This window comes from Ictalurus punctatus, chromosome 21 (assembly GCF_001660625.3).
Source record: "Ictalurus punctatus breed USDA103 chromosome 21, Coco_2.0, whole genome shotgun sequence".
NCBI lineage: Eukaryota > Metazoa > Chordata > Actinopteri > Siluriformes > Ictaluridae > Ictalurus > Ictalurus punctatus.
The window spans coordinates 17,091,748-17,106,557 of NC_030436.2; the positions used below are offsets into that span (position 1 = coordinate 17,091,748).

Here is a 14,810-nt window from a genome sequence, read left to right on the forward strand (position 1 = left end):
ACGGCGAAGTTTCCGAAATATTTTTGCGACCTAGACGAAAAGTCAGAAAGTTCACAGCCGACGTTTCGAGATCGCAATTAAAAATATTATAAAATATTTTTCGAAAAGTCTGGCTAGCGTCCCCCTCCCCCACCTTGACATGTTTAACCATGAAGAGAATGTCTGTTGGCAAGAGAGTTATTTTTCAGTCTAAACAAACGTACCAAATGACTTCATTTTTCTGCGAAAGTCAATAGGGAGTTGAGTTTGTTTTTCCTTCTGGTTATTGAACCGACTTCTCCTCCAGGCAACTACAAATTAAAAACTAATAACCTGAACCTTGAGCTATTTCAAGGCTACTGATTTGTTCCCCCACGCTGCTTCCACATACACACCCTCTCTTTGTATTCGCAATGCAAATCCACAACCACGCTTCGGCGGAGAAGTACAAACCAGGCTGCGGCGTTCTAACATTCTCGTCTGTGCTACTTCACTCGCATCTAGTTATACACTGAAAAATCATGATCATGTGTACAGTGGAACAGCGCATGCTTATCGTGCTAAACTCCACCCCCAACCACACAAACACCCATCCGGTGACCTCTAACCTCACTGTTATCACTAGTCACGCGGCCAGGAATAGAAAGCGCATAGACTGAACCGGAGCTTTATGAAGGACGGGGAGCATTCTGAGGCTGGTGCTTTAAAGCTGCTCGTCACGTGACAGAAAAGAGTAACAGCTGACATCTTTCGCGAAGCCCCTGACATCGGAATCGAACCCTGACGTAAAACGCTGCAGTACTTTTCAGATCTGATCCGGGGTTTGGTTATTTGTTTAAAAAAAAAAAAAAAAAAAAAAAAAAAAACCCGATGGATCGGTTGATCTCTAGGTCGGCAGGCATGCTACGGATAATCTTTAGTTAATCTGTTTAAGATGTTCTCTTCGACCTGGAATAAAGTCCAAAAACATCATTGTCTCTGTCCACTAAATATCTGAGTTAAACAGTGCGGTAAGCAAACGCACACTGAAGCACAGTCTCTTCAACAAGCGCTTAAATGAGCACTAATCACGCTCCGATCACATTCCTGGTTCTGGCAGCGCCTGTCTGCGCTCGTATGGACGAGATGCTTTCCAAGGAGACGACAAAGCACTTCTGTAAGTCGCTCTGGATAGGAACGCTCGCCAAATACCGTAAACGTAAATGTAATTTATTCATTTGGCGGGCGCCTTTATGCTTAATCCGAGTGCAGCGCTGTTAAAGGAGCTGCCAGTCGTACGAGTGCTGCAAAATCCTACTGACTAGAAGCACTACTGACATATCAGTCAATCTAACTAGAAGTGGCACGACCGTCTCCTCAAATACAAGACTAATTTCATTATTCATCAGTTAGTGAACAGATTTACTGAATGAATATCTGTGTGTAAGAGGAAAGAAATTCTCCTAAATCAACATGTTAAAGGGAAAATCACGTTAAATCGATGGGGGGAAAAAACAATTCAATTTCCCTCCAGTCAATGCAGGTGTTCGAAAATAACAACAACAACAACAACGACAACAAAAATATCAAATAACAACTAAGAAATAAAACACGACGAGGCATGCTGTTACAGGGAAAATAATCAGTGGCCGAGTGACGTGACGAAGCGGAGTTACGACACCGATTACGGCACGCGTTTTACTCCTCTTATACCGCCGCAATTTCTATTAAACGCCAAGCAACACGTCGTACTATTTATCCGTTTATAGCTACGTTTAAAGATGTGGAATGTCTGCGAGACAAGCTGTTCCTGTTATCACTTTCATTACAGCAGCTATAAGCTACGACTGGTGTATAAGGTATGCTGCTTAACTATTAACATAAACATAGCGGTAGATTTCCGATGAACGGATGTTCTGCTGCATAACAAATGAACAAATCTGATTGAAAAGCTAGGATGTCATTTTAACCCGCACCTTTGACTAAACTGAGGCAAGACTATCTGATCATCCTGCTGACGGATCGGGCGACTGTGCCGGATGTTTCCTTCTGGTTCAGTAGTGCGAGCGTTAGGTTTGATTCTGCGACCGCAGAAATTAGGACAAAATCAAGGAAACGCTGAGATATTCGGAGGATCTTGTAATTTTTCAAAATGACCGCAGATTTTCCACAGGTCTGGGCCGAGACACGTCATGTGACACCATCACAAGGCGCACTCGTCCGAAGTGCTCTTCGATTCACGTGTGTCAAACACGAGTGCGTCTAAAAGGTCTCGTTTACCAACAAACGTCACTGTGAAAGACCGCGCAAAAGTATGTCGTGCGATCGCAATTTTACTGCAAAAAAACACACACACACACACACAAAACTCTGCAAGTTGCATCGCGAATTTTAAAAAAAAGTCGCAGAAAAATTAAATATTTTTGGTCGCAACAATCACACAAAAAAAAAATGATTTTTCCTGAAATATAGCAAGCATCATGACATCTTTTTAACGTTTCATTTTTTTTTTTACATACAGATATCATACTAAATCTTTTTGTTTGGCAAATGTTCATATTTACAGCTTTGTTTTTTATTTCTTTTAACAGTGGTGAATATGGTACTTAACGTAACATCACCCTCTGTTTTCTATTTCATTGGGACGGTTTGTTTTTTCGCAGAGATGTCTTCGAGTATCGTAATATTATTTTTACACTATTGCCCATCCCTGCTATAACAAATAGCATAACAAATCTCCAAATCCTGTATTCGAACAGTCGCACCTGGAACAGTTAACTCACTGTTTTCCCAAACTGCTCCTCTGAGACATCAAACGAGCCCCCTTTTGGCTTTCCTGGCATGTAATCGCTTGGTTTGGCGGACAGAGAGAGAGCGAAAACGTGACTATATGGACCATAAGGGCTCCCTGAGAAGTGAATTGGGACACACTGGGTTAACTGGGTATTCGATTAAGATGGTTTACACCCCTCCTACGTGGAAATAAAGCAGTGGGAGGGCGCCGAGTAGAAGAGCTGAGTCTGCAGGCGTTTCGTGGTTGTGAAAGAATCCGCAGAGCGAGTGAGGCGGCGCTGGTTCGAGAGGTGAGAAGTTCACGTGTGCGTTAATTCTGCCTGTGATGATGTTGGTGTTTACTCGTGCTGTGTGCTGCTACTTTGAACTCTATTGGCTCCCCTGTAAAAGTCTCAGTAGAAGCCTCCTATTTAAATACGGCACAAAAATAACAAATAACACGCAGACGTGTGCGACTGACCGTGTTCATATCAGCGAGCTCATGGCCGTCCCTTGTGGGTGCGGAACTGTTTACTTTTGATTTAAAAAAACAAAATAGTTGAAGCCAAACATTATATCGTCTGTTTTTCGACATCGCGTTCTTTTCGTTCAAGCAAGAAATAACACACCTGGGGGACACCGTGTTTTAGGAAAATAAGCAACAGGGTACGATGTGAGCCAACATGAAGCCGAGTTACTTACCACCTAGAAGTTATTATTATTATTATTATTTGCTAATAATATTCCATCCAGAAGTATTTTGTTCCTCTTATATTACCACAGCTATTTAGCAACAATTATAATGACAATTTTCATTAATTAAAGAACACCATACCTTTTATCCATTTATAGTCAAGTGTAATGTTATAGCAGCTATAAACAGTCGTTCCCTCTCCAGCCTCTTTTTTTTTATGTCTCTTGAACTTAACAAGACCAAAATTAACACTCTATTGCATGAATTATTACATTCATATTGTAATTTTTTTTTTGCAAAAAATGTGAAAAAAATATTTACTTGGTAAATTGTTGCCGTATGGCAACGATGTTCAATGGTGGAAAGTACCATATAGTCAAAAATAACACAAAATGCATCAGAATACAATCCCAATTACTGCATCTTCCAGACTAGAAGTTGCAGAGTTTTTCTATTAGCGCTGACACTGGAGACTCCTTCCATAAATGTTCAATGTCTCCTTACTGAAAATGTTTTTCTGCGTTAAATAACGACACACTTTAATCCGTTTATCATCAGCCTTCGTTTACGCGGCGCGTCCGGCGTGCAAGCCCTGTGGCTTAGCCGTTACTATAGAAACGGCAACCGACGAGAACGAGCGCGTTGATACGAACCTGCGATTTGAATTACAGTCAGAGCTGATGTTATAGATAAATGATACCTTCAAAAACACGTTCTGTCCAATCGGAATTGAGAATTCAACAGCGCTGTGGTAAAAAAAAAAAAAAAAAAAAAGAGTTTTTAATATTTGGTTAAAGCTGAGGAAAATATGAAATCAGTGTGAAAGTTGTAAACTCGCTGTTGCGTTGGAGCTGTGGCGGTAATGAACCGCACGTTTGGTCCGACTACTTTACCAGTTTATCGCTTTACTCTCTCAACTAATTTGCATAAAATCTCAATTCAAATGTCTCTTTTGTGCTTGCGTGCTCTGGCCTGCATTGTGAAAGGCGCTGTATAAATATAACAGGGTCAGGCCACGATCTATCTATAGGTATGACTCAGTGAGGCGAGCAAAGATGCTTCCATGCCACTTTTTATGCACATGTTGCATTGTGGGACAATATTGCCAGCCGAGACTCGAGAAGAAATCCCTGACGCCCGATGAGACGAGCGCGGTGACGGAGTGCTTAGCTAGCACCCAGAGACCAACATGCAACTTCTGTAAGCGACTGCGCCATGGAAAATATGGGCAAGACCCGGAGTTAGCGTCAAACATCGTTATTAACAATCGTTATTATCTATTACATATCAAAGTTGTTCTGTACTTGTATCTAAATGGACGAATAAAATGTAGATACTTATACGGACGCATTAACCATACTTGTGCCGATATAAATCAAATAAAAATATAAATAAAAACGCATCTGAGCAGTCTTATATTAACCGAACCAGCACTCTACTATCTTGTTATCAAATCTTTAATAAATAAAATCACAGGCACGACTTGACGGTTGGATTTATTCCCTGCTTCATCTCTACCTAAAGACAGCGATGCAGCCGCGCTTTATTCCTTTCACTCTGTCCAGCTCTGCCACCTCCTCACTGCTCGAACATATCAGTTTCCAAAGCTTCGGCTTTAACGCTAATGACAGGTAACCAACTAGCCGAGCCGAGTCTCCGCTGTAAGTGACTGCGTCGTATAACCGAGTTGCATTCTGGAATATTCCGGAGTCCAACATTGGCGTCGTCATTACTGTCATGTTGAACGTCGCTGTGAAAAATCAAACGCTTTTGCTCTTTTTGTTTTCAGGACTCAACAATGAAACCTGACCGTTATCACGTATGCGTTCCCCTACGTTCGCTGTCGAATTCTCGATTCTGATTGGTCAGAAGGATTCGATTCATTCTCTAGAGCAGCAGCTCTGGCGGTAGCGCCGGCTGTAAGCCGGTCGACGGGTTTATATTAATAGCAGTTCGTTCACAGGGACGTGTACGGCAGAATAATTATTTAATAATAAACAGGTAAATAACATGTTGTTATTTGAAAAAGCATTCTGTGAGGAGAGGGTTGTGTGACTTTTACAGAAGGAGTCTCCAGTGTCAGGATGTTTTCCAACACAGGAAAGTCTTTGAAACAAAGGATGTTCGATTTTCTTGGTAGCATGATGAGCTGCGTTTTTTCTTTTGTTATGGATTTTTTTTTTTGGTCTTTATTTTTGTTAAAACCTTCACATCCAGAGAGCAATACCGTGACCACAGGAGCGGCGAGTTTCTAGCGGGTTGTATTTTCTACGAACCCGGATGTTTCGTCGCCCTCTATTCACGACATGGCGTCCAAGTGGTCGAAGGGGCACTGGAGTAGAGAAGAGCTCTAATTTCCGTTTCAACCAACGTTCCAGCCACAATTTGGAAATACAATAAAACATAAAGAAGCATACATTTTTGGTTTCGCGATTCGGGAAGTGTTTAACATCTGGAGATCGTCCGTCAATTAGTTTTCCATCAACGCCATGTCCTGTCAAGTTCTATTCCTTACTTAATTGCTAGTGTAGCTACAATTCAGCAATTATGATAAAGGCTGGTGTGAAAACCCCACCTCATATTCGGATATGTCACAACATTACGACTGCTGTTGCATGTGATCATATCACCCCTCTGAAGCAACAGAACCAGGATTGGTATAAGAAACCTGTTTCCTATTGTTCACTTTATATAACCATTCCCTCCAGGATCTCCCGCTTTTGCGATCGCAGAAATGAACGCAAAATCGAGCGGACTCGGCGATATTCTGAGGAGCGTGCAATTTTTCAAAATTGATTTTCCGCAGCTTTGGTCCGACATGAGTACAGCTAAAAGCAGGGATGCACCGAATGTTCGGCAACCGAAATGATCCATTAATAGGTGAAAAGGCCGAATAGATTTGACCGAACAATGACGTGTTTGATGACGCGACCAAATAGCCTAGCAACCAGAGTCAGACGCGCGAATGTCACGACCTCGATGAGGGGGCGCGCTTGCGCAAGCTACGTGCACGAGCTACGTGCTCTGCGGACGTTTACTGTGGACACGTGCGTTTGTTTTGTTTCTGTTCCGGAGTATTCTGTCACGTCGTGAGACGTGAGGGAGTAGAGTACGGAAGCAGGTAAAGACATATTTATTTAAGGGCAGGCAGACAAATCCTATATCTACTATAATACTCCGCGAGGTGTACAGGGACGCGAGCGGTATACATCCCCGATATCATCAGCCGTATAGAACCCGACAGAACCATTTCCTGCACTCGTCAATGCACTTTTTAATGCACTTTTTAGTCGTAGGCTACAGTGTTCCATTCTTTCAGCAGTCAGCTATAGGCCCAACATCGGCTATTCAAGGGGGCTCAAAGATGACCACATCAAAATATTTATATTTTACTCTTTTATTTATTTAAAGTGATATTGTGCCTTGTTGGTAGCCGATGCCTGCTGGAATGGAAAAAAAAATGTTCAGTGTTAAATAAATATTTTGAAATTGTAGTTTTTGTAATTGTTTTTTTTCTTTTCTTTGAAAAGCAAGACAAAATAGCAAAAAGCACATTCGGTATTCGGCCAAGTTTTTCATTCTACTCGGTTTCGGCTAAGAATTTTCATTTCGGTGCATCCCTAGCTAAAAGGTCTCATTTTCCGACAGACGTCACCGCGTAAGACCGTGCACAACAATTCTGTACAATCGCAATTTCACCAATCCGAGTAGTTTTACGCAAAAATAAATAAACAAACATAAACGGAACAAAAAACCTCACAAGTCGCATCGCAAATTTTGAAGAAAAAAAAAAAAAAAAACGCCGCATCAAAATCGAAGCATTTTCGGCTGCAGCGATCACCAAAAAAAAAATATCACAGACAAACAAATAACAATCCATGCACTCCTCTGTACTGACTACATAACCACTTGTTACAACCGTGCTGAGCAGAAAAGCATCTCAGAATGCGAATGCACCACCACCACCTTCTCACCCCTACCACAGCACTCTCACCCTGTGACGTCAGCACCGCACACAACCCCCCCAACTTCTCACCAGATGACCACCTGAACCGAGTAGAAACAACTCAACAGGAAGATGTTTTAATGTGTGTCAGGGTGGACTTTATGTCAGAGAAACCCATGCAAAACTTCTGAAGGGTGGAATTACACCGCGTGCACAGCAGCAACGTTAGTCTTGACTATTAAATATAATAATGAGGATGATTAATTGTGTGGAGCAGCACCAGGGAACTTCTCTATGAAGGTGAAAGCAAATGCTATACAACAACAACAACAACAACAACAATATAGGAACTGCAGATATGGTGCTCTTATGCAACCCCAAACCTCTGAAACGGCTTTCAGTGTGAGCAAACACACAGGGTTCACACACTCACTCACACACACACACACACACACACACACACTAGTATTAGCGTTTAGAAAATAGATAAACGTCTTGATGATTTATTTATTTATTCATGTATGTATTTATGATGATGATGATGATGATGATTGGAGTCTAGACGCAGTGTCCTGCTCCAGAGAAATCGCCGGTAATCGCGTGTCCACACATACGCGCCGATTTAAGCAACTTTCGCACATAAAGACCCCGCACTACAGCACGTTCTTTTCCGCGTTATAACACCAACTGCGCGTGCTATGATGTGTATGATGTTCTCGTGCGTTTTTCCGCTCCATGCGAGCGCAGGCTCGTGCTCGAAAAACCGCCCGGAACCAAGTCAACTTCAACCCGAACGTCATTCGAGCACAAGTCATCTTTTATTATTTTTTATTTTTTGATTTCCAAAAAAAAAAAAAAAAAAAAAAGCAGCCGAGAAAGAAAACAGCACCCTCGACCCGCTCAGAAACACACTCATCCGACGCATTAAACTCTCAACCACTCTCAAATCAACACTCGGATTGTTTCTTACCTCCGAAGAGTTTTTTTCCCCCCTTCCTTTAATAGATGCCGTCTCTCTCTCTCTCTCTTTTTTCCGCCTTCGTTAGTCGTTCACGACCTCATTCCAATATGGCCCAAAGTGCTACTGCGCATGCGCGGGCGCCTAACCTCCCTGTCCGCGTGCAGCTAAGCATTCGATTCATCTAATACTGTCGGATTACAACCAATAAAATAATGGAATAATCATAATAATGATAATAAAAACACAGCACTTGGGTTTATTTACTTCTTAAAGGTGGGATTGTTTTTAACTCGTAGGTAGAAATGACGTCCAGAAGTAATGTTAGGTTGAGGTTTATTTACTGTTTGGGTTTGGAAAGAGATAGAGTATAGTGGCACGCGACGCACGCTGCAGTTAACCTGAGCAGGTTATCTGTCAGGATGTAGGATCACTTAAACCTCATGAAGTTGCCGTAAAATTATTATTATTATTATTATTATTATTATTATTATTATTATTATTATCATCATTAAAACCCACGAATAATGAATAAATGTTCCACTCATGCTGCTTTTCTGGGCTTTGTGTGCTTGAGAGAGATTGTCTCGAGTTCAGCTCTATGAAGCTCTGTGTAATGTTAATATGGCGGAAGATTTCTGCATGGTTGCGTCGTTACACTTAGTACTAATGACAAAACTACTTTTTTTTTTTTAAAGCAAAAGTAAAATGTTTTAGCAAGGTAGCAATTTATTCAACGAGTACTAAACCTAAGAGTATTAGCGACATAAACAATAATGTATAAATATTTCTAAAATGTTCGTTTTATGTAAAATAAATAAATAAATACATACATAAAAAAGCAGTTTGCTTAAAGTTCCTGAACATTGTGATATTGTGATATTTATGTTGTTATATAATAGCCACATCAATTGCTGTTGCAGCAGTCAGTTATTGCAATGCAATTTTTTTTAGGAAGGTCAGAAATAGCTGATTGAAATAGTTTACTGCTATTATTATTATTGTTGTTGTTTATTTGCTTGTTTGTTTGTTTGTTTATAATTGGCGTGTGTTCTTCAGTTTAGAAGAAATGATGTCTTTATTTTTGAACACTTCCAGGTTTTTGCAGGTAAATCAGACAAAGGCGGAAAAGCAGAGACATGCAGTTACACACGGCGACCACAAGATGGAGGCAAAATCAATATTTTCTATTAGTCTCAGGCGAAACGTTCAACCGTTAATCAAAAATAAAGACAACACAGATGAGCCGTGTTTCATTTAGACTTCGTACAGGGCTAAATTGTTCCCTTAGTTACTATGAAAATATATTTCGTATAACTTGTGACATTTTTTTTACAAGTATAAGCTTTGTGTACAATGCGATTCTGTATCTAGTTACGTTATTACTTTCGTTTTAAAATAATTAAATCAGTAACTGTTCTTAAAGGCACTTCAGCTAGGTTGTATTTGTGCATTTGGGAGAGAGAGAGAGAGCGAGGGAGTTGCTGTAGCGCCGCCTAGCGGCGCGGAGTCACACAGTACAGGTCAAAGCACGTGGTGTTAGAAATGCGGGTTTAGTGTGTTTAATTGTGCGGGCCATTCCCAAATATTTCCTCAATCAGTAGTTTTAAGATCTGTAATAATTTTCTAATGAAGGATATAATCGAATAACACAGTAACTATTTCTCTTTCCGCCCTTTCAGTTTCTCCGAGTAAACACACACACACACACACACACACACAGAGGGGGGGAGGGAGGGAGAGAGAGAGAGAGACTTTAAAAATTGGTAGTAAATAAATAAATTAAGTAGTTCGACGTTATTTCACTGCACTATAGCTTTCACAACTTCGTCTTTCTTTAAGTTATATTAAATTGTTGTTGTTGTTTTTTTTCAAAGCTACAATTCCCTGTTCATTTAGTTTATGGTTACTTACTTATTTTCAGAATTATTATCATTATTATCATCGTATTTTAAATATGTCAGTTAGCATGGTATTATATACAAAGTTTACAAAAAAAAAAAAATTAAGAGGGATCATAAAAATTGTTTTTAGCTTTTATTGAGTTCTGCCCTGAATTCACTATTTCACATAACACATGTTTACATATAGTCTACAAGACACAATAATAAGTGAATTTACACAAATGAACCAGTTCAAAAGTTTACACACGCTTGATTATTAATACTGTGTGTCGTTACTTGGATGATTAACGAATGTTTTCATGTTTTGTGTTAGTTGTTCACGAGTCCTTTGTTTATCCTGAGCAGTTAAACTGCCCACTGTTCTTCAGAAAAATCCTCCAGGTCCTGCGCATTCTTTACATTTCCAGCATCTTCTGCATATTTGAGCCCTTTCCAACAGCGTTTATATGAGGTTCAGATCCATCTTTTCACACTGAGGACGACTGAGGGACTCGTACATGACTATTACAAAAGGTGCAAACATTCACTGATGCTCAAGAAGGCAACACATTAAGAACCAAGGGGGTGTAAACTTTTGAACAGGATACTAAGTGTAAATTGTAATTATTTTGTCTTCTTGGAAACATGTTCAGTGCTGTGAAAAAGTATTTCCTCATCCTGATCTCTTCTGTTTTTGTGTATATGTTTCATATTAAATTGTTTCAGAAATTAAAACAAAATCTGAGATAAAACGAAGGCGACCTGAGTAAACACAAAATACAGTTTTTAAATGATAATATTATTTATTGAAGCAAAAAAGTTATCCAATACCAACTGGACCTGTGTGAAAAACGCATTTGAACCCCACTGTAACTAATTCCCCAAATCTATGAAACTGTATTCATAATGGGGTTCAGCTGGATTAGACACAACCTGATTACTGCAAACCCTGTTCAATCAAATCAACACTTAAATAGAACTTTTTCAACAGCATGAAGTCAGTTAAAAGATCTTACAAAGTAACACACTATGCCAAAATTGAAAGAAATTCGCGAAATGATGAGGAGGAAGGTGATTAAAATACATCAGTCTGGGAAGGGTTACAGAACTATTTCAAAGTCTCTGGGACTCGAAAAAACAACAGTGTGAGCCGTTATCTCCAAATGGACAAAATTCTGCACAGTAGTGAACTTTCCAAAATTCCTCCAAGAGCACAGCGACAACTCATCCAGGAAGTCACAAAAGAACCACCGACAACATCGAAGGACCTACAGGCCTCTCTTGCATCAATAAAAGTCACTGTTCATGACTCCACTATCAGAAAGACACTGGGCAAAAATAGCCTCCATGGAAGAGTGGTGAGGTGAAAACCACTGCTAACCCACAAAAACATTAACGCTCCTCTGAATGTTGCCAAAACACACCTTGATGATCCTCAAACCTTTTGGGAAATTGTTCTGTGGACAGATGAGTCAAAAGTGGAAATGTTTAGAAGACAGGGATCCCGTTACATCTTGCATAAACCAAACACTGAATTCCACACAAAAAAACATCAGACCTACAGCCAAGCATGGTGGTGGTGGTGTGATGGTGTGGGGATGCTTTGCTGCTTCAGGGCCTGGGTGACTTCCAATAATTGAAAATAATGAAAAAAAAGTTCTTTAAACAAAATAATGAACTGGTTCATTTGTGTAAATTCAGTTATTATTGTGACACATGTAAACATGTGTTATGTGAAATAGTTTATTCAGGGCAGGACTAAATAAAAAACCAAATGAATTTTTATTATCCCTCGTATTTTTTATTACATTATTAACATGTTGCAGGTTCGGCAAGGCGTGTGTAAACGTATGTAAACCTCAGCTGTATCAGTCGTATGTTATATTATGTCACTAAATGTTATTAGACAAGCTCATTATTTCCTCAGGTAATGCCTTAGAACTTGTGAGGGAAATGACTCATTTTTACTTTGTAATAAGTTTGTTTTTGTTCTGTTTCATTCTCATGTGAGGATAACGCCTAAGAAGGCCATGTCATGTCACTGAGAGCAGTATAGAATGTTTATCTGCTTAGAGACACAAACATGTTCTTCTGTTCAAGGTTCGTCTAAACATCTTCCAAGATCCTAAAACAAAGCCTGTTTGAACTGCCTCAAACTGCTTCTTATGGGTACACAGAATTATGTCATGCTCTGAGTTTCATATATATAGTAGTGGTTTATTACAAGGACTTTAGAGCGTTCTCATTATTCTATCCTGCTTTATCCTATCCTGCATTAACCATCTTTCTGTAATAAACCTTTTTACCTTCGGAGGACGAGTCTGCGAGTGTTGTCTAATTTCCACGACAATTTGGCGTCTCCTGGCTCCTCTGCGTGAGTCTTTTCAGCTTTTCTGGACAACAAGCAAACCGGAGGACGCCCGTGGAAAAGTTTCACCCTGAAGTCTGTGTTGACGCGAAGGCGGTTTTTCCTTTGTTGTGCAGACACACAGTCTGGTAGGAATCATCAAGAATTTAGAATTAGAATTAGAATTTTATGCAGTCATTGTGTATTGCTGTCTCTATGGAGGGGAGTCAATGATTTAGAATTAGAATTTTATGAACTCATTGTGTATTGCTGTCTGTATGGAAGGGAGTCAATGATATAAGAAATGCGTGTATTACATTGAGAGAAGTATTACATGGAGCGATTTTTATAAGAAGTTCCAGGAACTTCGCCTCTGCGACAGGTGTTTCTTAGATCACAGCTTCAAAACTAAGATATATACCGACGGGCATATATAGAGAAAGCGATCCATCCATCTTCTACCGCTTACTCCTTTTCAGGGTCACAGGGAACCTGGAGCCTATTCCAGGGAGCATCGGGCACAAGGCGGGGTACACCCTAGACAGGGTGCTAGTCCATCGCAGGGTACTATCACATACACACCCATTCATACACTACGGACACACCAATCAGCCTACAATGCATGTCTTTGGACTGGGGGAGGAAACTGGAGTACTCGGAGAAACCATGCAAACATGCAAACTCCGCGCACACACAGGGCCCCGGCAGGACTTGAACCCCAGACCCTGGAGGTGTGAGGCGAACGTGCTAACTAAGCCACTGTGCGCCCCAGAGAGAGATAATAACGCTAAAAATATTTGCTTATTAAGAAGCGCAAGAGGCAGTATTTTTACGGCGGATTATTATCAAGTGGCATGCCCCATTGAGGAATTCCATCATATCAGTGGTACATGATATATTTGGCAAATTTAACGCACAAGTAAATTTTACTTAGATAAAAAATAATAATAATAATAATTAAAAAAAAAAAAAAAAGAAGGGAAGAGAAAACTGTAAGTCCTACCAAATTGCTGTATGTGGACTCGCCCTCACAGGTAAACTCTTTCACATTCTTAAGGTTTGCTCTATTGAACCTATAGGTTATATGATAAATTAAATGTCTAGAGACTTGGCACACATTTTGAACCTTTTCTGTCTGTGCACGAGAATGCATATTCACTTGATTTTCATAGCAGGTTAAATTGATTAAAACTTTGAAAGTTATAAAATAAAATAAGTAGAAATTTAAATAAAATAAAATAAAATATGGGAAAAACATATAGCAAAGCACATCCTGTGACAGGGTGCTCATATGTTGATCCTAATATCATATTTAGCCTCAGACAGTTAGAACAACTGAAACTTAATTTGGAGACAAAGCAGAGAGAGAGAGACCTCTAAAACAAAGAGCAAAGTGCAGTTTTTGGCGGACTGGAAGACATTTGCTGAATGGCAGAATGAGGCACATAAAAGAGAGAAAAAAAGTCAGGTAGGTCCCTCATCTGTTTCTCAGTGTGCTAAACTGAAGAAAGCCGATCCCGACCTGGACACCGCCCCACTGCGACACCCACAGCCAGTAAGGAGGGAGGGAACTGCAGTTTCAGAGGCACCTCCTCACGATGAAGCAGCCCAGCCTACGCCACTCTATCAGAACCTGTTAGAACTGAGCCACCAACTACCAGGGAACTATGCGCCAGCCATCCTAGCTTCACCGGTGGCGTTACACACGAGATCCCAAGTGAAGGGACCAACAACATTGCTGCCTGAGGGCTTCAGACCAACAAAATCGGACAGAGAAGGGACACTGCACACCATGGTGAATGCCCCAATGCTAGAAGTGGCCAGAGAAGGAGGCCCTACGCTAGTTCACAGACCATGGACATTGGAAGACATCAGGAGCAGCATGACGCATCTGCCGGCTCTCCGTAAAGTAGGAGGATGAAAGTTTGGGGATGAACTTCAGATATTCTGCAGAGAATTCAGACCCACCACTCATGAACTACGATGACTGCTCATGGCGAAACTTGGCACGGACTGGGTCAAGGTTTCATGTGAATTCCCAGAGAACGATGTCCGCCTGATCAACCTACAGTGGGGTGATGGAGTCAACGCAAGGTACAGAGCACAAATCACAGTGTTCCAGCAGAAGCTGACGAACAACTTTCCTGTGCGAATGGACATGACACAAATAGCGATGTGTAAACAACAAGACTCAGAGACTGTATCACAGTACCTGTCCAGGCTCACTGAGATCCATGACGCAAACTCAGGCT

At 40.6% G+C, this 14,810-nt stretch overlaps 1 protein-coding gene across 4 annotated transcripts in view; it reads right to left on the reverse strand.

Annotated features, from left to right (window-relative positions):
- Positions 1 to 14,810, reverse strand: part of sfmbt1 (Scm like with four mbt domains 1) — a 40,899-nt gene that overhangs the window by 22,846 nt on the left and 3,243 nt on the right. The window contains exon 2 of one of the 4 annotated variants that reach the window (XM_017450527.3): positions 12,518 to 12,704. Coding sequence is in view for 2 of the 4 variants with exons in the window: in XM_053674126.1 (XP_053530101.1) it covers positions 204 to 216 (13 nt within the window). In the remaining 2 variants the exon portion in view is untranslated. Of the gene's footprint in view, positions 1 to 203; positions 410 to 8,340; positions 8,462 to 12,517; positions 12,705 to 14,810 lie in introns of those variants that run through there. The other 3 variants (XM_017450526.3, XM_053674126.1, XM_047149470.2) reach the window with 3 other exon arrangements.